The sequence below is a fragment of the Puma concolor genome, chromosome B2 (genome assembly GCF_028749965.1).
Source record: "Puma concolor isolate L17-30 chromosome B2, mPumCon1.1.hap2, whole genome shotgun sequence".
NCBI classification, from domain to species: domain Eukaryota; kingdom Metazoa; phylum Chordata; class Mammalia; order Carnivora; family Felidae; genus Puma; species Puma concolor.
In genome coordinates, this window is record NC_141671.1 from 119,412,807 (window position 1) to 119,439,423 (window position 26,617).

The 26,617-nt window shown below is 38.8% G+C and overlaps 1 protein-coding gene across 11 annotated transcripts in view; it reads left to right on the forward strand.

The window, feature by feature from the left end:
• Positions 1–23,934, forward strand: part of L3MBTL3 (L3MBTL histone methyl-lysine binding protein 3) — a 128,217-nt gene extending 104,283 nt beyond the window's left edge. For 9 of the 11 annotated variants that reach the window (XM_086707815.1, XM_086707809.1, XM_086707811.1 and 6 more), the window contains 4 exons: positions 2,742–2,821; positions 17,525–17,697; positions 17,916–17,978; positions 23,035–23,934. In XM_086707815.1, the coding sequence (XP_086563941.1) occupies positions 2,742–2,821; positions 17,525–17,697; positions 17,916–17,978; positions 23,035–23,178 (460 nt within the window). In that variant the 3' untranslated portion in view covers positions 23,179–23,934. The remainder of the gene's footprint in view (positions 1–2,741; positions 2,822–17,524; positions 17,698–17,915; positions 17,979–23,034) is intronic. The other 2 variants (XM_086707817.1, XM_086707819.1) reach the window with 1 other exon arrangement.
• The last annotated feature ends 2,683 nt before the right edge of the window (positions 23,935–26,617 follow it).

Here is a 26,617-nt window from a genome sequence, read left to right on the forward strand (position 1 = left end):
ATGCCTGACATTGTCAGTAGGAGACTGATGTACTGTATTCTGGAAAAATGCAAGGGTAGAAACCTTGACTCTACTTCAAGGTAATTGAATTTAATTGTGGATTTTAGTGTCAGTAAGACCTGGTATGATACTTGCTCTACAGATTTGGCATTGACTTCTTTAAGTTTCAGTGGTTATAATGTTAACAGAACCTTCTTACAATGATTGTTATGAAATATTGGACATAGAAAGAGCTCAGCCAGCCTTTGGTACATAGTATGTTCTTAAAATTTTTCTTATTTTTAACTTCTTCATTTCTGGCTGTGCTTAATTAGGGTTCTGTTTACTTCAGTGGTTCTGTTCATCCATTTATTTTATAATGCTTGTTCTAGTAGACTGCTCAGATGACCCCACTGCCCCACCCCTCCAACTTTCTAGCTAAATGAAATATCATGTAGAACCCCCAAGGGACTTTTAGTCATTTTTAATTTTAAGGAATTAGCAGAATCAACATATTAAGTAGAAATAAAAACATCCAGTGAACGTTTCTTCTACAGTCCTTTATTTGAACTGTGTTTGGTAAAGATAAATATTCATGTTTATATATTCCCAAGTTTTATATAGGTTCAATTCAATGAAATATTATGAGTTAAAGTAGGGAAAGTGGAAAGCGAACATCCTTCTATAATGAAGCAACATAAATGATGTAAGAAAATAGATAGCTTCCATTTTGCTTCTGTTGGGATGGATTATGGCAGATCCAGGCATGAAGAAATATTTTGGGTCAAAGGTCTTATTTTCTTTTTCTCTCTCTATTCTCTTCTAGAAAATGGTCCTTTTCTTACGTTTCATAAAATAAATCATTGGCATTGTATTTGGGCATAAGAATACAACAGAACTTTCTTCATACTTAAGTCTTATAACTTTATTTTAATAAAATTTACTTTAAGGAAAACTGTGCTTTATTGAAACCACAAAAATGTAAAACTATCATTAGTGGGCAATTCTGATCATGAAAGCTGAATTATTCAGAAAATTCTGAGACTTAATGTTAACCTTTGACCTCAAAGGCTAAAGACAAAGATGTTTGTCTTATTTTTTTTTTCTTTTTTTCCTTTCACAAACCATTCGTTAAAACTTTTAGGAAATCTACAATAATGTAATTGGGATTTTTTTTATTACTTTGAAAAATGCCAATTTTAAACTATGCCACGGCACTGTATGATTTTCTTCCTAATAAATATTAATATAGTTATCCACAAACAACTTTTTTCAGTGGTCACAATAGATAGCTAGTGGGATAGATTTATGGACTCAAATAATATTATTTCTAATTTAGCATAAAACAAGTTTAGAAGATCACATAAGCTAATTTAAGCATAGTAAGCTGACTTTGGCATGTTCTAATTACCAAGTATAACTTTAGCACAGTCTTTACAGAGAAGGCAAACTTTTCTATTATCATTTCAGTTAATGTCCTATCTGCAATCATCAGTGATACACCTCCTCTCCCAACTTTTATGGAATAAGAGCCTCTTTGTCTTTTAATTCTATTACTCTTGGAAAAAGATTTTTTTTTATTTTGTAATAACAGTAATTCTTCCCCATTCTCAAATAAGCAGTATTCTTTAGCATTTGTGATAAGTTGTTTTTAGTATGAACTTAGCCAGGGAGTTCAGATCTCAATGAAATTTTACATGTGTCACTGGAAATGATCTTTCTAAGAAGTAGGGAACATGTATTTATTGCAGACTTACAGTGTGTTAGCATCATTGTGTTATCACCGTTCAGCTAGAGAATGAAATTAGTGCCTTTTTAATTAAGACAATACAACTTCTTTATATTTTGTTGGGACATTTGGTTTCGTGTGTATTTGCCTTTTTCTTAATTAAAACTTAACAGAAGTATGATCAGGGTCTTTAAGAAACTCAGGATATATTTATAAAGGTAACAATACATAAGAAACAATACGACATAAATATAGAGTATTATAAAGCATTAAAGTGTGTAAACCAGGTATCATAGCCTAGATAGTTCCAGGAAATTGGAGAGTGGGATATATTTTGAACTCTGAGAATGGAATAGATTAGGTTGAAAAATTTCAAATACTTCAAATTTAGCTTTAAAGAAAATAGAGTTAGTCTGTGCTTAGTTCCCTTTAACGCCATTTTTGTCCCTGATTTAAGGATAAAGCTCTGAATTAAGATTGTAATGATTCCATTCCATTTTACAGCATTGTTGGCATGTTTAGATTAGCATCAGGTCATTCCTGGTCAGAAAGAGTCGGAATCAATACAGCCTACACATTTGACGTGGTTAAGCCAGGAAGAGCTTCCCAGAATTGAGTTTGCTTCTCCTGGGCCAGTCTCAGTGTCAATCCCAAATCCCAGAGCTAAGGTAGTTTGTATGCTACTTGATTAAATGGTAGGGGTTTCAAAATATTTTCTTTCCTTAAATTGTAGTTCGGTAACCAGTGAAACTCTTCATGAAAACATGCCCCAATTTGAAGTTGAATTATTCAGTAGCTACATTTGCTAACACGTAACATAGTTCACCTTAATACCGTTCTTAGCTTTAAAAATCTCTTTTCAGAACAGTAAATGAAAATTGGTAATGAAGAAAATGGATATTTATAGATGTTATTAGTAGGAGTTACATCTTAGTAGAACTAAAAATCCTTTCTCACAGTAGTGGTAATGTTTGTTTTTAAATTAAGAAAGACAATTGGTGAGATGCAGTGCTGAACACCTATTTTTTTTCAGAGACCAGCATCCTGATGATGTCAAAGAAGACTTTGAAGAGAGAACAGAAAGTGAAATGAGGACATCACATGAAGCCAGAGGTAGCCATAATCATCTTGTATTAGGGATGCATATTACTATGAATACTCATCAGAATCTAGTGGAATATAGCAGTCACTTTTATATTAAAGATAAACTTCATTTAGTTGATTTGTTGTGTTATCACAGGCTATAAAAGTTTACTGTTCAGGGTAGACAGTTGACCTTGAACAACATGGGTTTGAACTATGTGGGTCCATGTATACACAGATTTTTTTCTTAGTAAATACGGTACAGTCCTGTAAATGTATTTTCTCTTCTTTATGATTTTGTTAATAACATATTCTTTTATCTAGATTACTTTATTATAAGAATATAGTATTAGATACATATAATATACAAAATATGTGTTAATCAACTGGTTAGGTTATTGATAAGGCTTCTAGTCAACAATAGGCTATTAACAGTTAAATTGTGGGGCAGGGGGAATCAAAAGTTATACACAAATTAAAAAAAAAAGTTATACACAGATTTTTGGCTATCCAGGGGTAAGTGTCCTTAACCCCTGCATTGCTCAAGGGTCAACTGTTGTATGTAATTTATAATGATATGGATTCATCTGTGATCTGTATTTACAGCTTCTCTCACATACTGTACAATATATATTATATATAAACTTTGGGTAATACTACATTTGGTTCTTGTCATATATTTCTATTGGGATTGTTGATGTCATTTGCTTCATATGCTTAAAGCTGATCTTAGAATGTGTATTGAAATCCAAATGGAATTAATATGGTCTTAATCTAATACCACAAAATGAAAAGAAAATCATTTGAACAAATATTTTAGGTCATATTGGAGAAAGTGATTTGTCTTACATCTTTGCTAAAAGGACATAATGATGGCTTAACTAAGTAATGAAATCATAATGACTGTTAGTCATAGTATAGATTGTATTTATAATTTACACAAAATTATTATTTTTTATGAGAAAGTGTTAGCCTGACTGTGAGTTTAATGATTGTCCCTGGGGACTTTGCATTTCATGTGTATTTTTTGCTTTAGATTATTATGTAAGATTTGAGAATGGCACCTAATGACTGTTTGCCCACCGTGTCCTATTCCATAAGTGATGCTTTGATTTCCATGTCTGATTTTTAGAAGGCAGTAATTTTTGATTAATTTAAAAGTTCCGTCTCTGCTGTCTTCAGCATGTTCTGGTGTGTTTAATGTAGCCCTATATACAAACCCTACCAACGGCCAGAGTTTGAATCCCTGCCCTGCTACCTGCTAGCTGCGCGATTGTGGACATTTCACTGAAAACCTCTCAGTGCTTCTGCTTTTCTTTTCTTTTCTTTTTTTTTTTTTAAACTTTCTCAGCTCATTTATTAGCAAGTCATGATGACAAATCAAAGGTTCCCAACCAAATAGGAGTGCAGTTTGAGCCAGCTAAAAACAAAAAAGTCCAATTCTAAACAAATCTCTGTTGTTTCCATACATTCACACGCTTAACATTCAAACTCTTCTTATGCTTATCTCAGAGATGTCTGTCGTGGCACTCCTGCCTGCATCTACCATCTTCTAGGAGCAGTAGTTTCTGTCTCTCTGAATCCTGGTTCCACCATTGAGTTTCAGTGAAATCTGCAGTGAAAATCAGTTCAACAGTTTCTTTTTTTTTTTTTTTAATTTATTGTTGGTAATTAACCAATTCAATAAACACATGTAGTCCTTAATTCAAAAAACAGACACTAAGATGGACCCAGGATTAAATATTGGAGCTTAATGACTCTTTCTCACTCTTCTATGTGGCCATATTTTTCTAATGTTTATTTTATTTTTGGGACAGAGAGAGACAGAGCATGAATGGGGGAGGGGCAGAGAGAGAGGGAGACACAGAATCGGAAACAGGCTCCAGGCTCCGAGCCATCAGCCCAGAGCCTGACGCGGGGCTCGAACTCACGGACCGCGAGATCGTGACCTTGGCCATATTTTTCAAAACATTTTTCTTTTCTTTTCTTTCTTTCTTTCTTTCTTTCTTTCTTTCTTTCTTTCTTTCTTTCTTTCTTTCTTTCTTTCTTTTCTTTCTTTCTTTCTTTCTTTCTTTCTTTCTTTCTTTCTTTCTTTCTTTCTTTCTTTCTTTCTTTCTTTCTATTTACATCCAAGTTAGTTAGCATGTAGTGCAACAATGATTTCAGGAGTAGATTCCTTAGTGCCCCTTACCCATATAGCCCATCCCCCCTCCCACAACCCCTCCAGTAACCCTCTGTTTGTTCTCCTTATTTAGAGTCTCTTCTGTTTTGTCCCCCTCCCTGTTTATCTACCCAAAAGGATAATAATGATGGTAACTCCCTCCCACTTGTCATGACAATTAAGTGCATTTGCAACTCGCTTCAAACAGTGCCTGGCACATAGTAAGCACTATGCAAGTATTTGATTATTTTAAATGTTTCTGGCCACTTAGAAAGGAAGAAAAACATTTACTTTGTGAGGGTTGTGTCATCAAGGTATATTGGATTCTGGAACAAAGGTTTGTCTTTCCTTGTGGTTGGCGGTTAGGAGCACAGCCTTAATTGCTGTCAGGGCTCCACCACTTACTGGCTGTGTGGCTGGCTCTCTGTTTCACTTTCCTCCTTTGTAAAGTTAATGTAGTAATAGTAGCCACATCATTGGGTTGTCATGAGGATTAAATGCATCAGCTGCTGCTGCCGCTGGTAGGAGGGCAATAGTATTGCGATGACTGTTTATTGCATGGAATTGTCTCATTGAAAATTCAGATAGATTCATAATAGAATCTTAGGCTCTGAACTTTTGGAGAGAGTAATAATTTAATAAGCTCTTCAGTCTCTTCCTAACTTGGTGATTGAATTAACTTTTTATTTGATTTGCTGAGCTGATTTTAACAATTGTTTTCTGGAAAGAGTCTGGAGAATTATTTTTCTCTAATAGAGAATTTGTCTCGATTAACATATGATACGCATGGTGATCTCTCTTTATCTTTTCAAACTTTGTAGATTTTCGTCCTGTTTTTCTCTATTTGAATTGCCTGAGTTTTTCTGTTTTATTCTTTCCAGAAACACTACTAGGGTTCACATATAGCTCTTAATTATTGCTCTCACCTACAAAAGCTACAGTGCAATATGCATATGTTATTTACGATCTTATTTTTTATTAGTAAAAGAAAAGGGGCCTGATAAAATAAGTTGATTTGAGAATTTTTTTTAAGTTTATTTATTTATTTTGAGAGAGAGAACAAAAGCAAGGGGCAGAAGGAGAAGAAGAGAGAGAATCTCAGGCTCCATGCTGCCAGAGCAGAGCACAACTCAGGGCTCAGTCTCACAAACTGTGAGATCGTGACCTGAACCAAAGTCGAGAGTCAGATGCTTAACCGACTGAGCCACCCAGGCATCCCACTTTGAGAAATTTTGCTCATATGTTCCTAAGTGAGATTTGACTATTAATATCTCATCCATTTTTAGCCTCTTAAAATGAACTTGCTATCTTTCCTTCATTATCAAATTTTTGAAACATTTTATATAAAACTTTCATAAAACTAATTCCATCTATAGTGAAATCATGTTGTGATTATCAGCTGGTCTTTAAATCCAGGAACTTCTTTCAGTTCTAATTTTGGTTATTACTTATGCTCTATGTTTTCTCTCTGTTGACTGGTAATACCATTTATTCTTGAGTTAGAACCAAGGGATTATATTTGTGTTCAAAATATTTAACCATTGGTTTTTGCACAAGACAATTAGCATCAACACTGATCTTAGTTCTGGAGGAGAGTTCTGGAAGCTCTCCACTATACCAAGAGTTATGCTTAGTTGCTGGATCTTTCGGAAGTCCAATAAGGACATGGCTGCATTGGGGGCTGGAAGGGGGCACTCTACCAACCAATATGGAAGTATTTTAATAACAAATATTTTTTGATGTTCTACTCATGTTTCTCAAGTTGAAATATCTTACTCAGCTTCTTGCTCTATCAAGTCTACTGCTTACTGCCTTTAACATGAATTTTAGCAGTGGCAGTTTTTATTTCCCTTTAATTTGCTACATTGACTTGTTCCCTTTCATAGCCTTTTTTTGTTTTGTAGGGGTCATATCCCCTTGTGCTTCACTAAAATCATGAAATTCCTCTGTCAAATAAATCAGTGCTCCTCTTCCGATGTTTTTGTCAGAGGCCCCATGGTGATTGTTCCCTATTTTAACGTCTTTGAATCCAGAGAATTTTTCCCAGGTCTTTTGTGAAGAACACTTACGACACTCCCATTTGGGTACCAGTAGAATTCTTCTTTCAAACATGAGCCCAGAGGTCAGGTAGCTATACCCCACCCCGGGTCTACATTCTTGAACCTCATAGATGCTCACCAGCAGTCATTCCCAATCACATCCCTCCAGTGGCGGAAGGAGCCTTTCCGAAATCTAGCCTGTCTGGGGGGTGGTGCAAGGGATAGGAGAGAGCCCAGTGCAGTTTGTGTATTATTTAGGATAGAGGAGACTGAAAAAAAGCCACCTTAAGTTTCTTTATAACGGCAACAGGATTTAAGACTCAGTAGGTCCATGAGAACTATTTTATTTGGAGTCTGGGAGCAAATTGATATTTAAAAAAAAAAAACTTCCTCCTAAAAAAATCCTCCCACCCTGTTTCTTCAGTTAACTCAGGTTAATTCCTTGCAATATGTGTAATTATAAGCCCATTTGTTTTTTTTTAAGTTGATTTTATTTGGATAGAGAACAAGCACAAGTGGGAGGGGGAAGATAGACAATCTCAAATAGGCTCTAGGCTCAGCACAGAGCTCGACGCAGGGCTTGATCCCACGACTGTGGGTGATCATGACCTGAGCTGATATCAGGTGTCAGATGCTTAACCAACTAGGCATCCCTGAGCTCTTTTATTTTTTTATGATTCTCACTATGCAACTGAATTTGACCTTTGGGGACTTTCACTGAATATAATTTATCACTTTTTTCCTTTTTTTTAAACTTCTATCTTTTTTAATAATTCATTCCCATCATTGTAGTAAAGACCTTTAATAAAGGATTCTATAAATTGGCCTTCATGTTTAAACTCTTGTAATCCTGGGAAAGGTGCAGTTTTGTTTTCTCTCCTGCAAGTATTCTTTCTCTTGGGCTGCTGATAATGCAGAAAGAGTTGAATTCTATTTTGTAATGTAATGTACTAGATTCTCCCATAAAAAATCAGCCTTGCTTTTTGCTTCCATAGCAGTTGGTTTTTTATTTTGGTTGTTAACCTTGAAATGACCCTTAAGTATCTTTCATGCCCGAATTAAGTATCTTGGAGCTAATTTTACCTCCATTCCTTGATGCTATGATCCATTTATCTTACCCAATCACTGCTGTTGTTCATCTTTTTATATTCAGTCATCAGTTAGTAACTCCATTAAAAAAAAATGGGGGGCGGGGGAGTTGACAGATGTATTTCATTTCTTTTGTCTGGCCATATTCTTTTCACAATTAAGAGCATTATAGACTCATGGAATATTAGCCTGAAAGCATATTGCCTCCTTTTCATTTTTGCTTTTTATGTCAAATGCACTCTCCACGATATGCCTTTCTTTCAAGATAGGAATAATTTCTCTCATTTGCGGACTTTACTATTTGCCAGACATCGGGATAAGCATTTTAAAAATATCATGTAATCCTCACAGCGATCCTGTTACCTTGATTTCACCAAGATAGAGCTCGCCAGTGGCAGAGCAGGAATTTGAATCCACATTTATCAGACTCTTAAACTCACCCTCTTGACTATAACCCTAGGAGGCGAAAGATCCACGCTGCCACTCTCTCACAGGGTGGCTTTGGGATCGTTCCTCACCTCACGGGTAGTTACCTCCTAGCACGGTTTTGAAACTAAAATGAAGCAAAGCATTTGGAGATTTTGGTCTCAACTTCTGTCGCTGGCTTAAAGGAATAGGGATGAGTCAAGCAACAGGTCAGTGGTAGCTTATGCTGTTGGCTTGTCAATTTAGCATCTGCAGAGTTGGAAGTAGGAGGAACCCCACTCAGAGTATAGCAAGTAGCCGAGTCTGAAAGTAGCAGAGAGCATGAGTACTTCCTTTCTCCAGCCCACCATATAGTGGTTCTACTGGGTCTTAATGGAACGGTCCTGTAGGAAGCAGGTTCTCACACTCTGTGGTGGGGAGGACACCATAGTGGAAAGTAGTCTGTTTCTACTGGGAGACTTCATGGCTGGTTTAGATGATGTTCCCGTACTGAAGATTTATTGTCTTGATTCTATGTGAAACATCGGAGGATATTTCTTTCAGGATCACCTTTATCAGGAAGGTCTTCTTACAAGGATTAATCTTTCACTTCACTTTTTCCTACCTTAAGCCAAAGCAAGGCTTTGGCTGTGCCCTCAACCAGAATTGAGAGGAGAGACATGGTGGGCAAATTTGTCGTTGCAAGTTCCTACTTTGGGCAACTACATTATTATTTACTAAACTCCATTTCAGGGAAGTCTGCAAGGTGGGGCACGTGGGTGGCTCAGTCGGCCAAGCACCTGACTCTTGAATTCGGCTCAGGTCATGGTCTCACAGTTCGTGAGACTGAGCCCCATATCGGGGCTTAGGATTCCCTCTCTCCCTCTCTGCCCCTCCTCTACTCGGGCTCCCTAGCTCTCTCCCTCTCTCTCAAAAGAAATAAACATTTTTTTTTTTTTTTTAAAAAGAAAGAAAGTCTGCTAGATATGCCGTATTGGCAGACTTTTCACAGTTTCTGATACAGTGTAAGTGCTGAATATGATTTCCATATAGTAAATTGTGACGTGAATAGTAGAGGCAGGCCTTTCTTTCCATTCTCCGGGTAGCAACCTATGGAAAATATTCCTCATTTGATAATTGTCTAGACAGATGCAATCACAGTAAAACCATTAATTCACCAAGTTATTTCTCTGGCACCACGGCCACGTAACATTTTCTTATTTCTGATATTAAGGAAGCCCAGCAATTGATGATGTTTTCACAGTACTTTCCCCAAAAGGCAGTAAATTGCTTTCCAAGTCACCAAAGTAGCTTCTGGTTTTTGTTACTTTTTTTTTAGTTTATTTATTACCAGCTTCTGGTTTTATATAACTTTCATTATCAAAATAACATGTTTATTATGGAATAACTAGCAAATACAGGGAATTAAAAAGAAAACCAAAATCACCTGTGATTTTATTTTCCAAGATACCAAAATTTCCTGAATTTTGGTATCTATTTTGCGGGGCATTTTATATCTGAAGTAATATACAAACTGCTTTACAACCTGTGTTTTTTTAACTTTATAATATCCCAACCATTTTCACATAAATATTTATACTAATTAAAAGATAATATCAACTATTTCCTCGGTGGATAAATATAGCATCATTTAATGAACCCCTCTCTGTTGGGTATCTAGGCTAGGAGTTTCCCCTCTCTCACTGTTATAAGACAGTGTTGGAGTAATAAACCTTAGTCTTGATTAGGATTAGGTCTGTGTGTGAGTGTGACATAAAACACTCATAAGCAGGGGCGCCTGGGTGGCTCAGTTGGTTAAGCGTCTGACTTCGGCTCGGGTCATGATCTCACGGTCCATGGGTTCAAGCCCCGCATCGGGCTCTGTGCTGATGGCTCAGAGCCTGGAGCCTGTTTCAGATTCTGTGTCTCCCTCTTTCTCTGACCCTCCCTTGTTCATGCTCTCTCTCTGTCTCAAAAATAAATAAATGTAAAAAAAAAAAAAACCAAAAAACACTCATAAGCGACTTCTGTCCAGTAAGAGCTGCTTATTTCTGTCTCACATAGAGCAAGTTCAGAGGTAGGTGGGCCAAGACTTCATGGTGCTCAACAGCACTGGGAAATCAGGCTCCATCCAGTTTTGTTGTTCCGTCCTGCAGAGTGTCTACTCCCAAGGCCATATGTTGGTCAGAAGTGGTTCTGGAGAGCTAGTCATTCACCACCGCTGTGTCCAGGCGGAAGGAGGGTCAGTGCACGGAAGTAGTAGTGGGCGCCCTTACCGGGCTCTCATTCTTTAACGGCATTTCCAACATGTTGCAGACACCACTTCTGTTTATATCCCATTAGTCACGTGACCGCATCTGGCCACAAGAGTGACTGGGACACGTAGTCTTCATTCTGGATATAATTATGTACCCAGCAGAGAACCTCCATAGTGACTTTCTTACAGAGGATTGGCTAACATTTACACTTAATTAGGTCCTTACGATGAACTCTGAGACTGGGAATCGTCGAGTCAAAGGATAGTAACTCACAGGGAACCTGTTTCAAGTGAGAGAAAAGACTTGCCCCAGGTTCATCAGAGCTGAGTGTTTTGTAGTTACTTCACGTGATGGTGATGATGAGAACGGAAAGCATCCTTCTGGCTCACCAAAAGGTGCGATCTTGCTGACGCACAGCATCCTGCTGACCTTGGGGGTGCAGGTCCTGTGCAGGGAGTGAATGTTTGACATTACAGTGTACTTGGAGATCCTAACAGTACAGCCCCGTACTGTGCAATGTCTATGGCTCGTTGAGTCAGGAATCTTCGTGCTGCTGTGTTCTAAGACTGACAGCTACTTGCAGCTGGCCCTTGTGTGATTTCTGCCTACGTTTCACTCTTCAAATTTGGCATTACAAAATCTTCTCCTTTTGCCTCTTTTCTGATGGAACATTCTGGTCCTAATGCCTCCTCTACATGACCAGGAGGTCTTCAGTGTCTGTCTCAATCTGATTCTCATACATATATACATGTTTCACTTAAAAAAATAATAATAATAAATAAAAAGAAGAGAAAATAGCGATCATTTGATTGAATATGAGAGTAGATTGATTTGTTCATGAACATAGTGAATATTGTTATTTATCTCTGCCTTGAACTATGTTTCTCATTTTAATGTACCATAAGATTTCTCTTAATTCTTACCTTGCTACTTTTTTTTTTTTTAATTTTTTTTTTCAACGTTTATTTATTTTTGGGACAGAGAGAGACAGAGCATGAACAGGGGAGGGGCAGAGAGAGAGGGAGACACAGAATCGGAAACAGGCTCCAGGCTCTGAGCCATCAGCCCAGAGCCCGACGCGGGGCTCGAACTCACGGACCGCGAGATAGTGACCTGGCTGAAGTCGGACGCTTAACCGACTGCGCCACCCAGGCGCCCCTTACCTTGCTACTTTTGAGGATGACACCCCAGTTCTGCAAATAAAATGTATCAATTATTGGACCAAGGATCAGGACAAATTAAAATTACTACTCTATAGTAATTTAGGCATTTTCAGCCAGCTTAAAAAATTTTTACCTTACATTTGCTTAAATATTTCTGTCCTAATTTATGTATATTCTAAGAAAACTAGAATGGAAACATTTTTTGAAGAAAGAAAAAAGATGTTGCTTTTCATTGGAGGGGAGATATTGGTGGCCTTACCTTCCTAAGAGCCACTTTGAAGATATTCAGTATCCTGTTTATTTTTGTTGAGAATACTCCTTATTTCTTTTTTTTTTTTTTTTAATATTTATTTTTGAGAGAGAGTGGGAGACAGAGCACCAGTAGGGGAGGGGCAGAGAGAGAGGGAGACACAGAATCCTAAACAGGCTCCAGGCTCTGAGCTGTCAGCACAGAGCACGATGTGGGGCTGGAACTCATGAACTGCGAGATCATGACCTGAGCCAAAGTCAGACGCTCAACCAACTGAGCCAACCAGGTGCCCCTTTTCAATTCTTTTTTTTTTTTTTTAATATTTATTTTATTATTTTTTTTATTTTTTAAATATTTATTTATTTTGAGAGAGAGAGCGAGCAAGCAGGGGAGGGTCAGAGAGAGGGAGACAGAGAATCCTAAGAAGGCTCCATGCTGACACAGAGCCTGACACAGGGCTCAATCCCACAAACCATGAAATCATGACCTGAACTGACATCAAGAGTCGGATGTTTAGCTGACTGAACCACCCAGGTGCTAAAAAATAATTTGTTAAATCCCAAATTAAAAAAAAAAAAATTATTGACTTAAGTAGTCTCTGTGCCCAACATGGGGCTCGAACTCACGACCCCAAGATCAAGAGTCGCATGCTTTTCTGACTGAGCCAGGCACCTCCCTGTTCATCCTTCCTTCACTTTCTGAGATTATACCAGAAATACATATCCTTGATAGTCATAAAACAATAAAAGCCATTTAGACAATTTCTAAACAAAGTATAACCTTTCCTCATAATATTTTACTTTTGCAAGGATTAGTGAGAAATAGACTTGGAAATCATCCCCGGGCAGTTCTGTGCCCAGTGGTATAGAATTGAGTAGCCCTGAAGAACTGTGGAAGCACAAAACCAAAGGGGAGGGGGAGAAGGACGTTAGATCGTATGCCTTTGGGAACGTTTCATTTCAGGGAACTTCAAACATACAGAAAACTCTTGTAAAAGTGTTATTTTTCATGCAGATAAATAGTTTGAGAGGAGGGCGGTAAGAAATATGACCCTAGTGATAAAATGGTGGTAGCAGAAATGTCTTCTGGAACAAGGGCTTCGTTTTCTGGAGCACATTGTGCACGTTCAAACCTCCTCTTCCTTACTCTTGGCACTGGGCCGCCTACTTGAGCCAAAGTCTTTCACATTTATTTCAGTCTGATCGCATGTTAAAATGAAAACCTGGAGTCATATTTGTGTGCCATTCAAGGACTCAGATACACATTCACTTAAGTAAAGTTGTTTCTCTCTTTTTGGGACAGGGATCATAGCTAACACACTGTTATTTTCAGAAGAGATGGAACGTTCTATATAGCTGGTAAACACTAGTTTTGCCTCATTCATTGGAAAACACCATTGGGCCTCAGGACATCAATCAGCCTGAAAGAATCAGCAAAAGGAAGGAAAGTCTTAAGTGAAAGATGCAAAGTTGGTTTTAGGTTTAGAATGATGTATGTGTCTAGACCTGTTTATATTATCTGCTTCAAAGACATGCAGGAGCAACCAGAAATAGGGGAGCTTTATGGTTTTTAGTCATTTCTTTAAGAATGGCTCCGTTGTTTTTCTAAAGAATAATAATGTAGTAACATTAGAAATGAACCACGAATAAGACAACTTTAGCAGCAAATAGAATGGAGCTGCGGTGAAGGAGGGAACAGTGGCAAGTGTTAATAGAATAGAAACAGTTATATAATAAATGTATCGCTTTGGAAAAGACCGACACTTATGTGGCAAGCAATCAGAGCACAAACCATAGAGTAGGCTCTACGGTTTTACTCTGGTGTGGAACTGGAAATCTTACCATTTCACAGTAGCCTGCCTCATGAAAGATGCACAAATATTATATTTCAAATAATTAGCTGAACTCTTGGGAATGTCTGAGATTAAGCAATGTTTTTAAGTTACCCTGTATTTATATATGCTAAACAAAAGCATCTTGAACTCTGGGAAATTTAAAAAGAATACACACACACACACACACACACACATATATACATATAATTATATAATATATATATATTCATGTGGAGCGGGTAGATTTTTCTATATGAGCTCAACTCAGGTAGAGAGCGAGGACCAGTGGCTGTTAGCTTCAGTAAGATAGATTTTTTTTTAAATTTTTTTTTCAACGTTTATTTATTTTTGGGACAGAGAGAGACAGAGCATGAACGGGGGAGGGGCAGAGAGAGAGGGAGACACAGAATCAGAAACAGGCTCCAGGCTCTGAGCCATCAGCCCAGAGCCCGACGCGGGGCTCGAACTCACGGACCGCGAGATCGTGACCTGGCTGAAGTCGGACGCTCAACCGACTGCGCCACCCAGGCGCCCCAGATAGATTTTTTTTTAAAATAGTTCTAAGTTCCTTTCTAATAGAGCAATTCAAAATTCAGATTAGGCTAGTTTAAAAGTTTTTGAGGAGCCACAATAGAACAATAAGAAAAAAATTTTTAAGAAACTGAAAACTTGAGATACAGAGGAATAAAATTAACGGAAGATGAGCAAGACCTCTACATGAAAATGACAAAAGATAAAAGAGAAGTCATAAAGAAGTTCCAAAGCAATGGAGCGAAATACCCTGTTCTTGGATTGGAAGACTGGATATTGTGAAGAAGTCGTTTTTCAAAACCAGATTGGTCTGTATTTAGTGGTAATCTCCATTTAAATCCTAGCGGGTTTTTTTTTTCCCACAAGCTTACCCTAAATTTTATATGGAGGTGCAGAGAGCTAAAGATAGCTGTGGCAGTCTTGAAAAAGACCTAGATCACAGACATCAGGACACTTATCAAGTGATAGTAATTAAAACCTGTAGGTTGGTGTAAAGAGACCAGTGGGACAGAAGAGAGGATCTGAAGACACGTATTTATGTTAAAGCTGGCACTGTGGTACAGTGGGAACAGGGTGGTCTTTTCATTAAAATCATGTTTGGGCAATTAGAAATCCATGTGGAAAAATACATTAGGAATGCCAATCCTTATCTCATACCATGCCAAGATAAATTTCAGGTGGATTGAAATTTCAAGTGAAAGGTAAAACATAAAGTACTTAGGGAAAAACAGAGGAGACTAACTTTAGGACCTTGAGGTAAGCAAAGATTTCTTCAGTAGACCTACAAAAAGCACTAACCATAAAAGAAAAAAAGTAAGTTAAACTTCACTTACACCTAATTTCCAACAAAGGATTGTCGTAATACCTATTTCCAACAAAGGATTCCTATCCAGAGTGTGTGTGTGTGTGTGTGTGTGTGTGTGTGTGTGTGTGTGTGTGTATCTTCTACAAATCAGTAAGAAATAAGGCAAGATGGCCCAATGGAAAAAACAGGCATAAAACATAAATAATTCACAAAGGAGGTTCTCCATATGGCCAATAAGCATAGGAAAAGATTGTCAACTTCATTAGTTATCAGGCAACTGCAATTATAACCACATGTGATACCACAACAAATTCACCAAAATGGTTAAAGTGTAAAAAGATAGGCAATACCACATGTTATTGAAGATGGAAAGCATTTGTAACCCCCTTACACTGTTAGTGGATACATATTGCATAACTGTTTTTGGAAAACTGGCAGAATTTGTATATATATATTACACACACACACGCACGCACTACATACACATATACACATACACATACACAACAGAAATCATACATGTGTCCAAGAAAAGACTGGTACAGGTAATGTTCAAAGCAACACTGTTGGTAATAGCCCAAAATTAAAAACAACTAAAATGTCCATTAACTCCCAGTTACTTGTGGAATGTTCATAACTATTGAAAAACCATGCAGCAAAGAGCACATTCAACGAGCAATATGGAAGAATCTCATAATCAATGCTGTTGAGAGAAAGAAGCCAGAAACGCCAAGATTTTCGTCTGAGTGTAATTCAGAAGCAGGGTAAAGAACCTGTGGTGTTAGAAGTCAGGAAGGTGGTTGTCGCCCTTGCTGGCCGGGGTGTAATTAGAAGGGGACACAGGAGGCTCTGGGTGTGCCGCCATGTTGTTTCTTGATCCTGGTGTTAGGTACATTGGTGTGTTCACTTTGTGAAAATTCTTTGAGCTGTACACTTAACGATTTGTCTACTTTTCTGTAAAGCTTACTCTTCAAAAAAAAAAAAAAAACCTTAAAATAATCTTAGAGATACAAGCCAGTTTGAAATAGTCTCAGTGACACAAAAGCCTAAACTGGGTAACCATTTGGCAAAAACTTGTGGTGGAATTGAAGTTGCATTGTTTTTGTTTTTTTCATTGTTTTTAATGTTTATTTATTTTTGAGAGAAAGAGAGAGACAGAGTGTGAGAGGGGAAGGGGCAGAGAGAGAGAGGGAGACACAGAATCCAAAGCAGGCTCCAGGCTCTGAGCTGTCAGCACAGAGCCTGATGTGGGGCTCAAACTCGTGAACTGCAAGATCATGACCTGAGCCAAAGTCAGATGCTTAACTGACTGAGCCACGCAGGTGCCCCGAAATTGAAGTAGCATTGTAACTGAGATGGTGTAGGGGTGGAGGAGAGTAAATGTAGAGGAGGAGCCTTTCTTCTGATGGGCTTTGAGTAAGTAGTTTTCAGAAGTTTTCTTTTCTAAAGGATCTTGAGAGAATTACTGACAAACTTTAGAAGTCCCAGTGACATAAAATCATTTGCTAAGAAATGGCTGTTTTAGGAGAGCAGCAGTAAATATGTTTGGATTCAGAAGATCTGGCAGATGAATGGAATATTCTGTAGCTTTAATTTTGATCTTCACAAATACAAGAATGACAAAAGCATTTGCCTTTCTGTTTTATTTTTATTGCAATAATTTCATATCCCTTTAAAAAAATTAAGTAGGCTATTTAAAAAGCCAATGGGATTGGTAAACAGAAATTGAAAGATGAAACCAGGGCTGAGCTAAAAGGAAAGAACAGGTCTAGTAACACAGGGTAACCACAGTGGCTGGACTCGAGCATGTACAATTTGGTGGTTACTTTTAGGACATCCACAACTGAAAGGGACACAAAACCATTTCCTGAGGCTTGGATAGTCCTTTTCCTTGCCACTAAAGCTGGGAGGCAAGTATCTTTCATGAGACATTAAAGAGGCAACATTGTTAACGTGACACATCTTCCATAAAGGGTAATGTGGCAAACGTGTAAGTTGAATTTACAGGTTGTTTCTTACCGTGACCTAACCTTCTGTAAGGACAAAGGAGAGTGTAATTGTTCACTGGCAATAATGTTGAAAGGAAGCATGCTTTAAGTAGGTGCCGCCCACCAACTCATTATTTGGGGGAGACACCTGGCACTTGGGGCTGTCTTTGCGCCTTTTCAGAGCGTGAGTTCCGGTTTGTTTCAATCCAGCAGGTGCCCGGGAAGAACCTAGCCTACAACAAGCACAGCGCCGGTCAGCTGTCTTTCTGTCCTTTAAATCACCAATTCCATGTCTGCCCTTGCGCTGGGAGCAGCAGAGCAAACTTCTCCCCACCGTAGCTGGAATTCCTGCCAGTAAAGTTTCCAAATGGAGCACAGATGAGGTATATTTCATTTTCTTTGTCTGCCAGGAACTGGATATAGCAATTCTGGCTTCAGGAGCAGATACAGTGAATGTGTGTGGGGCTTAGTCTCTCTTCCTGAAAGGGAAGAAATTGTTCTGAGAGAAACAACTAACGCATGCAGGTTAAACATTTTGAACCTGTAGCACTTAGATTCGGGCTTCTGTTTTCAACTGGAATTGTTACCTTATTTTTGACAGGTGTCAGAATTCATACAAAGCTTACCTGGCTGTGAAGAACACGGAAAGGTATTTAAAGATGAAGTAAGTGTCCCACTGAAATGCAGTGAACGGTTAGATGTTTTGAATTGGGAGAGGAGGGAAGAGAGCGCTGGTGTTGAAATTGACAGATTGGCATGGCGTTGTCTAACAAGCAGCATTCGTCATTTGTACACAGATGTCTTTCTATGAGATCGGATGTAACAGAAGTGTTTGTACCATTTTATGATGCTCCACAGCAATAGCACCAGACCCGTTCCTAAAAAACAAACCACACACAAAAACCTTAATAGCATGCATTTTCTTATAGCACAGAAAGAAACCAAAGAGAGAGATAAGCAACATTTTGTTTTTAATACAGTGAAATTAGTTCCCATTATTTTATTTTCAAACATCACTTTAACAACACCATGATTAAATTCATTTAATGTTATACTAAATATTACTGTTACTGCTAAAACAACCCCTTAGATCTTATACCTATCTCAGTAATGTTTATAATAACTGATAGTCATTACCGTCTGCATTTGGGAGATTAGTTTATCCTCTGCCTGCCCAAAACATCAAGATAAGAGATGCTTAATAATGTTATGACCTATATTGAACATTAAAACAAAAAAGAAATTGGCTTTAACTACCGTGCATGTAATGCTATTTGAGTATAGCAGACTCTGTTCTCACTAGAGCCCTTTAAAAATAAGCCCCTAGCCTGTCAGCGCCTCCAAGCAGAGCAGTCTGTTTTCACTCTCATCTTGGCTACCAGAAGGTCGAAAGAAGACCGAAGTAATCTCAGAAGGTTTTTCTATAGTTATAGGTATATATGCCTTCTTTGCCTCTGTGTAGCCTCAGCTGCTAAGAATAGCATACTTTCAATTAAGAGCCTTGCAAGATGAGCCTGGGTGGCTCAGCCGGTTAAGCGTCCGACTTTGGCTCAGGTCATGATCTCGTGGTTCGTGAGTTCGAGCCCCGTGTCGGGCTGTGTGCTGACAGCTCGGAACCTGGAGCCTGCTTCAGATTCTGTGCCTCCCTCTCTCTCTGCCCCTCCCCTGCTCATGCTCTGTCTCTGTCTCAAAAGTAAATAAACATTAAAAATTAAAAAAAAAAAAAAGAGCCTGGCAAGAGTATCAAGACAGCTAAGGATCCAGGCATCGTCAGCATCATTATACTATTAGTATTATTTTGTTTTAGACGGAAGCCTGCTAAAGTATACAAGGATCTGATTTTCAGCATCCTTTTTTTCTGATTTATGTTCTTGTTTCAGGAATGTTTCATCTTCTTTCTAGTTGGTCTTTAATTGATAGTTGTTCAGATTTTGAGTTTCTTTCCTTCACTCCTAAATTCTAAGTTCTTCGTGGATCACACTCAGTTAATTTTCAGTCCCTGAACAGATTTAGACATCTGCAGGGAGCTGTTGTTCTTTCTGTGGAAAAAAAAAAAAAAAGTCATGTAGTTGTTACCTGAGATAATAAAACATTTTTTAAAATAAGTTTATAGTACATCTATATTAGAACTGTTTTTTGTTCTGTTGATATCTAGACAATCCATATGGATTTGCTCTGTTATTTAGTTTCAGTAAGATTCAAGTTCAGATATGTTCTTTCTTTGAATATGCTTTCATGGCGTAGAAAAATGTATTCAAAGAAAGAACATATTTGAACCTGAACTTGAATCTTACTGAAACTAAATAACAGAGCAACAGTGTTCTCAAAGCCAGATCCTCTTTGTGAGGAGCGAGACAGTGATTGTTTGCATAGTCCTTCATTCCTTTATTTATTCATCCTATAAATTCCTGTGAAATTCATGTCTCACAAGGTCAGCAGGTGTTGGTTTTAAGGCCTAGAAGTAAACCATAAAAGAAATCTAACTAAACCCTGGTAAGTCATCTCTAAGAGGCAAAGTACAGGTGTTAGGACGGGCTATGATTTGAACCATGCTTGATGTCACTTTCTCTTACACATTCTGCATCTAATCTGTTGAAAATCCTATTGGGCGTATTTTGGAAACATACAGGGATTCTGGCTGTGTCTCTGCCTTCATCACTGCCACTATGCTCTGAGCCCCTATCCTCACTCACCTGGATCAACACTGTAACGTCCTAACCAGTCTCCCTGCTTCTAATTTTGCTCTTCTACAGTCTGTTCCCAGCCTACCCAGAATGATCCTGCTCAAAATAAGTCAAATCATGTCACTCTTCCATTCGTAGCCTTCCAGTAAATAAAGCAGAATAAAAGCAAAAATCCTCACAAGGGCCTGCCGTGACCTCTAGAGAGGCGAGAACCTCCTGACCTCGGCTTGCTCCATCCTTGGCTTACCCTGTTTGTTGCACACACTGACCTCCTTGCCATTCTTCGTATTGTCCAGGCGCCTTCTGTGTCTGCCCTGCCTGGGATGCTGTTCCCCCAGACGTTCACATGCCGTGCTCCCTCTGCTCAGATGCCACCTTCTCAGTCATCCATCCTTGCCCCTGCTGTGCAGCCACCTCCCCACCCAGAGGTTTTCTTCATAGCACTGATCACCTTTTAGAATTTATTACTGTCAGTTCGTTACTAATTAATTTGCTTACCTATCATACTTTTTGATTACAGTCTCTCTTCCACTACTAGACCATAAACTTCACAGGGAGTTTTGGTTTACTCATTTGCTTGGTTTTGCTTATATATCTCTTTTATTCTTTGCTGTATGCACAGGCCCAAGAAGAGTGTCTGGAATGTGATAGGTGTTTAATAAGTGTGTTGAGTGAGCACGTTCATACCTTTACCCTCTGAGAAAGACACGCAAACAGCATGTCACTGTGATTCGCAGAGTTAAAACATGGGGAGCAGAACCAGGAGTGCTGGAAAGAATAATGAAATGGAAGGCCAGAATCCTGCCTGAGTTCCAAACCCTCCTTCAGAGTTTTGGGCCATTAGCGAGATACTTAATCTCTAATCTCTGGAGTTAGAGCAGTTTATATACATCACAAAGGCAAACAGAAGCAAACCCAGTATTACACTGCGGTGATCACTGTGCTTAGAAAGTGCTTTCTCAAATTTAGTTTACTTCCTTCCAAATGAGGCTTGTCCATATGGTCACACGTTGGAGCAGCCTGTGTGAAATATACTGGCTGGCACCCGCCTCAAGCTGACTTTTTCTTTCCAGTGTAACCTTAAAAATAATCTACCAAAACTTCACCTTCTCACCCCACTCCTAGCTTTCAGGTTCCAGCCTTGCCATTCTCTAAATGTTTCTTTTCATCAGTCATCTGTCATGTTAAACTCTTATATAATCTCAAGAGACTCAGTAGGGCCCGAGGTTGTAATAAACAATTCCGTCTTTGCAATGAGCTCCTTGGGAACCGGTGTGTTAGTTGACCTTTTCATTAATGACTTAGAAGACTTCGATCAGACCGTTTATGCTACTAAGGTCTGCCTTGGTTGAGTGAAGTGTTAATAGATCTGCCTCTCTGCTTGGCCTCGTTTGACCCGAGGACTGTCAGAGCACAAGCAAATGAGACCAGAGCAAATGCTCCCCAAGAAGCAACAGAACATTTCTCTTATCTGCCACTGAACTTGTCTTCATTCGGAAATTTACGTGGGAGTGCCTTTCCTTCTAGGGTATGACAGACACTAAGATGCTTCCTTGCTGAAAATTGGGAAACTTCTTCCAAACAATCACTGCTTGAAGTTGCATAAGATGACCCTGGTACTGGTTAAAAGGATTTACAGGTTTGCTTTGTTATTGGAGGAAAGAGGAAAATCTTAAACAGCGGCTTAATTGTTTCAGCCTTTATTTAGTAAACTGTCTACAGAATTTAGAGTGATATGAGTTTGCTGAGGCTGCCATAACAAAGAACCACAAACCAGCAGTTTAGACAAGAGAAATGTATTGTCTCCCAGTTCTGGAGGCTGGAGGTCTGAAGAAGGCAAGAAGGCAAGGTTGTCATCAGGATAGCTTCCTTCTGAGGTCGGAGGAAAACCTCTGTTCCAGGCCGCCCTCCTTGACTTGGAGATGCTGTTAAACCTTTTCCTCACAGTGTCTTCCCTCTATACGTGTCTGCCTCTGGCTCCAGATGTCCTCTTTTTTTTACGGACTTCCATCATCTTGGATCACCCTACTCCAGCATGATCTCATCTTAACCGATTGCACCTGCAGTGACCCTGTTTCCAAATAAGGTCACGTTCTGAGCTTCTTAGGGCCCTGTTAGGACTTCAGCAGGTGAATTTGGGACAGACACCATCAACCCAAAACAGTACATTGCTGTCAAGGTTTGTGATGTACTCTGAGGCAGAGAGCAAAAGTGTGTTTTACTTTTCTTTCACTTGTGGTGTAAAACGGAAAAACCGAAAGAGAAATGAATGATTGTTTTTGAAGGTGGTAGAATGTCCCCAAACCTGAAAATTTTTACAAAAAAGACTATTCTTTTGTTCTGCCCACTAAACCAGAAGTTTAGTTCTGGTAGAAGCACAGAAGTTTAGTCTTGGAAGAGACCCAGGGGGAGGAAGGATGTTTCTTGTGGTCACCCAGTCTACAGCTCTCCACACCACGTTCATCACCTTCATTTCCTCTGTCTCCATCTACACTGTTGATTGCCCTTGTTAGTAACTCCTTTTTTTTCTGCATACAAAGAATGGTTGTAGCCACTCTAAAAATGAATGTTATCACTGTTTTTTTTTTTTTTCCTTCACTGGGGAAAGCTAATAAAAAAAAATGTTAGCACACAGCTGACATGTTTGCCTGAATTCCTTTGTTTATATCCACAAACATTTGTGTGCTTAACTCGCATTTAAAATCTACCATAATGGGAACTGGATCTGAGTCACCCCAGATTTATCCAAATTCCTGTGGACTCATTGCCTAAGTCAGAGCAATCCCAGGAAAATACGGGCACCTTCCATTTTCCTGTGGGCTGATTTTTCAGAGGACCGAGTTTTATGTTTGCTTCCAGTCCACATTGCTTCCAGTTTGGTTATTGTAGATAAGAAAGGTTCATCAACCAGGAAATGTTTGCACACATGAACTCTCGTCTGCTCCGCAGAGGACAGCTGGTAACTTAACTTTGGATATTTGCCCAACACTACATCTGATCGATTCATAATCTTTTTGTCTGTTCCTCCCCTTTTAGCAAATTGATGGAGAAGCCTTTCTGCTCATGACCCAAACAGACATTGTTAAAATTATGAGCATTAAGTTGGGACCTGCTCTCAAAATTTTCAATTCTATCCTGATGTTCAAAGCTGCAGAGAAGAACTCTCACAATGAACTTTGAAGATGGTGAATTTTGAATACCATCAGCTTTCTGCTTTAAAGCTCATGTTTTATTCAAAGCACAAGGACAGTTCTAACTCCTAAGCGAGAAGTCTCCCAAACTCAAAAGAGCAACGCTATCAGATTATTTATATTCCTCAAGAGACAATATATATGAATCCTTATGAAAGTGCTTCAGCTTTTAACCAGGTACTGTCTAAGAGCACTCATCCTTTGGTTCTGTTCACTGAGCTAAATTTATCTTTGTAAATCTTTTTGAGGCTGGGGGAGGGGTGGGAGGGAAAGGGAACTTCATTAATTATTTATGGTAAAGGGGGGGTCAGGATAAGAACTTTTGGCATTTTGTAAACATTGTTGAGTCCTCTTTCATGTACACGGTTTCTTTTTCAGTACTTTCAGAAACCTTTTTATATAATCCAACTTCAACTTAAACCAAATTAGTCAAGACCTGGCCAAGTTTAGCCAGTGGGACTGTTACCTGTATTGTTAATTCTGTGCCATATTTTGAACTGCAACATTATGCTAAGTATAACTTTGCAAGTCATGATATTGCCTAACTGCTTGTCATAATCTGTTGGGGCTGAATAGATGTAAAAAATTACTTTTCTCTAAATCAGTGTTTTTACTTTTGCACGCATTATGAAATGTTAAATTACTTTCACCAGCATCATTACTATAATTACCAAAAACGTGTATATAAATAATGGAATTGAAAAATAAAATATATAAATAAATTAGGTGATGTATTTGAATGGCATCCAGGCTTCTACATTGTGGTGCCCTGTGTATCTACAAGAGTCCAGTGGTATCCAAGGAATATGCAATTATATTGGGGGCGGGGTGGGGGAGGGCTTGTTTGTAAGGATCTTGAACTATTTATGAGATGATCTTAAGCTTCTCTCCGATTGTCCATGACGTAACTGTAGTGCTTTTCAGGGGCCGAAGGGCTCATCTGTTGATGGAAACACTAATCCATAAAGAGCTCTGTCCCAGATCTTCTTCCTCCAGACCCAAAGGTTTTCTTAGAGTTGGCCGAAGAGAGAGTATGTGGATTTTAGTGAAAGGGCGGAGTGTGAGAGAGCAACACCAGTCAGCACAAAGATTGTAAATGCTCACAGATCCAGGAGGGGGTTTCCCAAAGCAGTTATTCAAGAACCTCCGTTTTGGAAAGATTCTCTGTAGAACAGTTCCCCTAAGTTCTGTAAATGTACAGATGCACTTTAAATGAAAGCCCTGGATTATCCATAAACTGCTAGCTGTAGTGTTTCTTTCGTGACACTGCCTTTCCAACACAAAAGGTAAATTATTAGCCTTTGGAGACAATGTCTACTTCTAGGATTGGCCATTTATTCAAGGGCCAAGATAAAAGTCAGTAGTCAGTTCATAGCATGCTGTCTGAATTCTGGGGCAAGTTCCACCTCTCTCCTTCCTTGCTCTCATTTTTTCTGATGTGGGACTTCCTGGGACGTCCCCCGCTGGTCCTTTGCATTTGTCAGCATTCAAAAGGCCATGGTATCTGCAGCCTCCCTTTTATTTCTTTGCATGAATTTGCTACAATAAGTTTTTCGTTGTTGGTTTTTTTGTTTTGTTTTGTTCAGAATTTGTACATTCAAGTTGCACTTGTTATATCTGACACGAATGAAATAAAATCTTAATTGCAGATACTTTTTTTACACATGTATGATTTTTTTTTTTTTTTTTTATTTTTTTTTTTAGAAAGCTTGTCTGACACATGAGAGCAGGAACAGTGTCAAAGATTTGGGCATTACAAAGCTATGGGGGATGTATTTGCAGGATTCAAAGTTGTCAAGTTATGTCCCAGATGATGCAAAGAATGACAATAAATAAGTACCTAAGTAAATAAGTTGTTTGGTTAAGTAGGTTTCACACCTATTGGGGATTTTTTTCTTTCTCATTTAAAGCATGTTTTAACAAAGAGAATTTTAAGTGTTATTTAAAATATTCATTCTAAGCAGCAGGTTTTATATGTTAGAGGCAAGGCTTCTAAGCATCCTTAGGTGGAACAGTGTACCTCAAGTAGGGGAAACCTTTTCACCATTCCTTCCCTGGGATGTAGTCTAAGGTTTCACACAGGAAATAGGACCATGATGACAGGGAGGTCCCTGAAGTGAGAGACACAGGCTTGGGCTAAAGCAAACAAAGGGATAGGGAATGTAGAAATTGATAGGGCCTTCCCATCTAAGGACATTAAAAAATTTCACTGTGTAAACCAAATGAGACCCGTCTGCAGGTTGAAATATGACCACGGGCTGCCATTTTGCAACTTCTAGATTCAGTAGACCCAGGCTCCAAAGAAAATAGGGTTGTGTTAGTGAAGCAATATGAAAATTTACCAAGTGGCAAGGTCATGCTGGGCACTGGGGATCGATGTACCAATGAAACAGACAATAAAGCTTAATGTGGATTTGCCCTCATGGTCAGCTCATGTCTGTCAGACCTCACTGCAGTGTTCCTGTGGCTCCACCCCCTACCTGTCTTCCCCAGCCTGTGGAGACAAAGAGAAGTTTTCATTGACCTTTAGCCACAGACACTGTGTGCTCCTAAGGAAAGGAATCTTTAAGAATTTGGTAAATTCATTTGGGAGAGGAAGAATAAGACAGCTTGTGAAACTAAAAAAGGTGGGGGGGGGAGGTTTAGGGAAATAAAGTTCGTAAGGAACTAAAGGCACATTCCAGTGAAATGGAATAAGTGGAAACCATGGAATAGGGATTAGTTTATGTGAAAATGACATCTATCAAATTGGTCCTCTGCCTGTCCAGTCTCATGGAAGCAGTTAGTCAACAGTCATCGTAAAGGGGAGCAGCTGATTGAAATTTCATCTTCTGTCTCACTGACTTAAGCATTGTAATAAATAGAACTTATACAGAAAAAGATATTAGAATAAATATTTGCAGAATAAATGTATTTCCAGAGATGTAGGTCATAAAAATATTTTTTGAGTAATTCATACAAACCCCTTCTTAAGCTTTAAAAAAAATAATTTGATGAAGTAACCCCAGAAATGCTCATCACATTGCCAAGTATTAGCACACTTAGATCTCTTCAGTCTCTGAATCAATCTGTTCTGTCAAAACTGATAGGTTATGATGATACTGTGGTAATGATAGTCAAGGGGCAGGCACCTTGAAACAGTAGTGTTATCATTTTTCCTTATAAAGTACTTGAAAAGAGTACAGCAAGTCTTGCCAGACCTAAGAAGTACTTACTTATGCACCATCTTTAGGAACAGAACAAATGGAATTATAACATGGGACTCTGGGCTGGATGGATGAGGAACCAGGACCTGGACTTCTGAGACGGGCAGGAGAGCGAGTCCAGAAACTGGTGCCCAAGAGGTCCTGGCGGAGAAAGGCCAGGTCCATATTATAGACCCAGACAAACCTGAGCGGCAGCCAGGACAGACACCAACACCAGAGGTC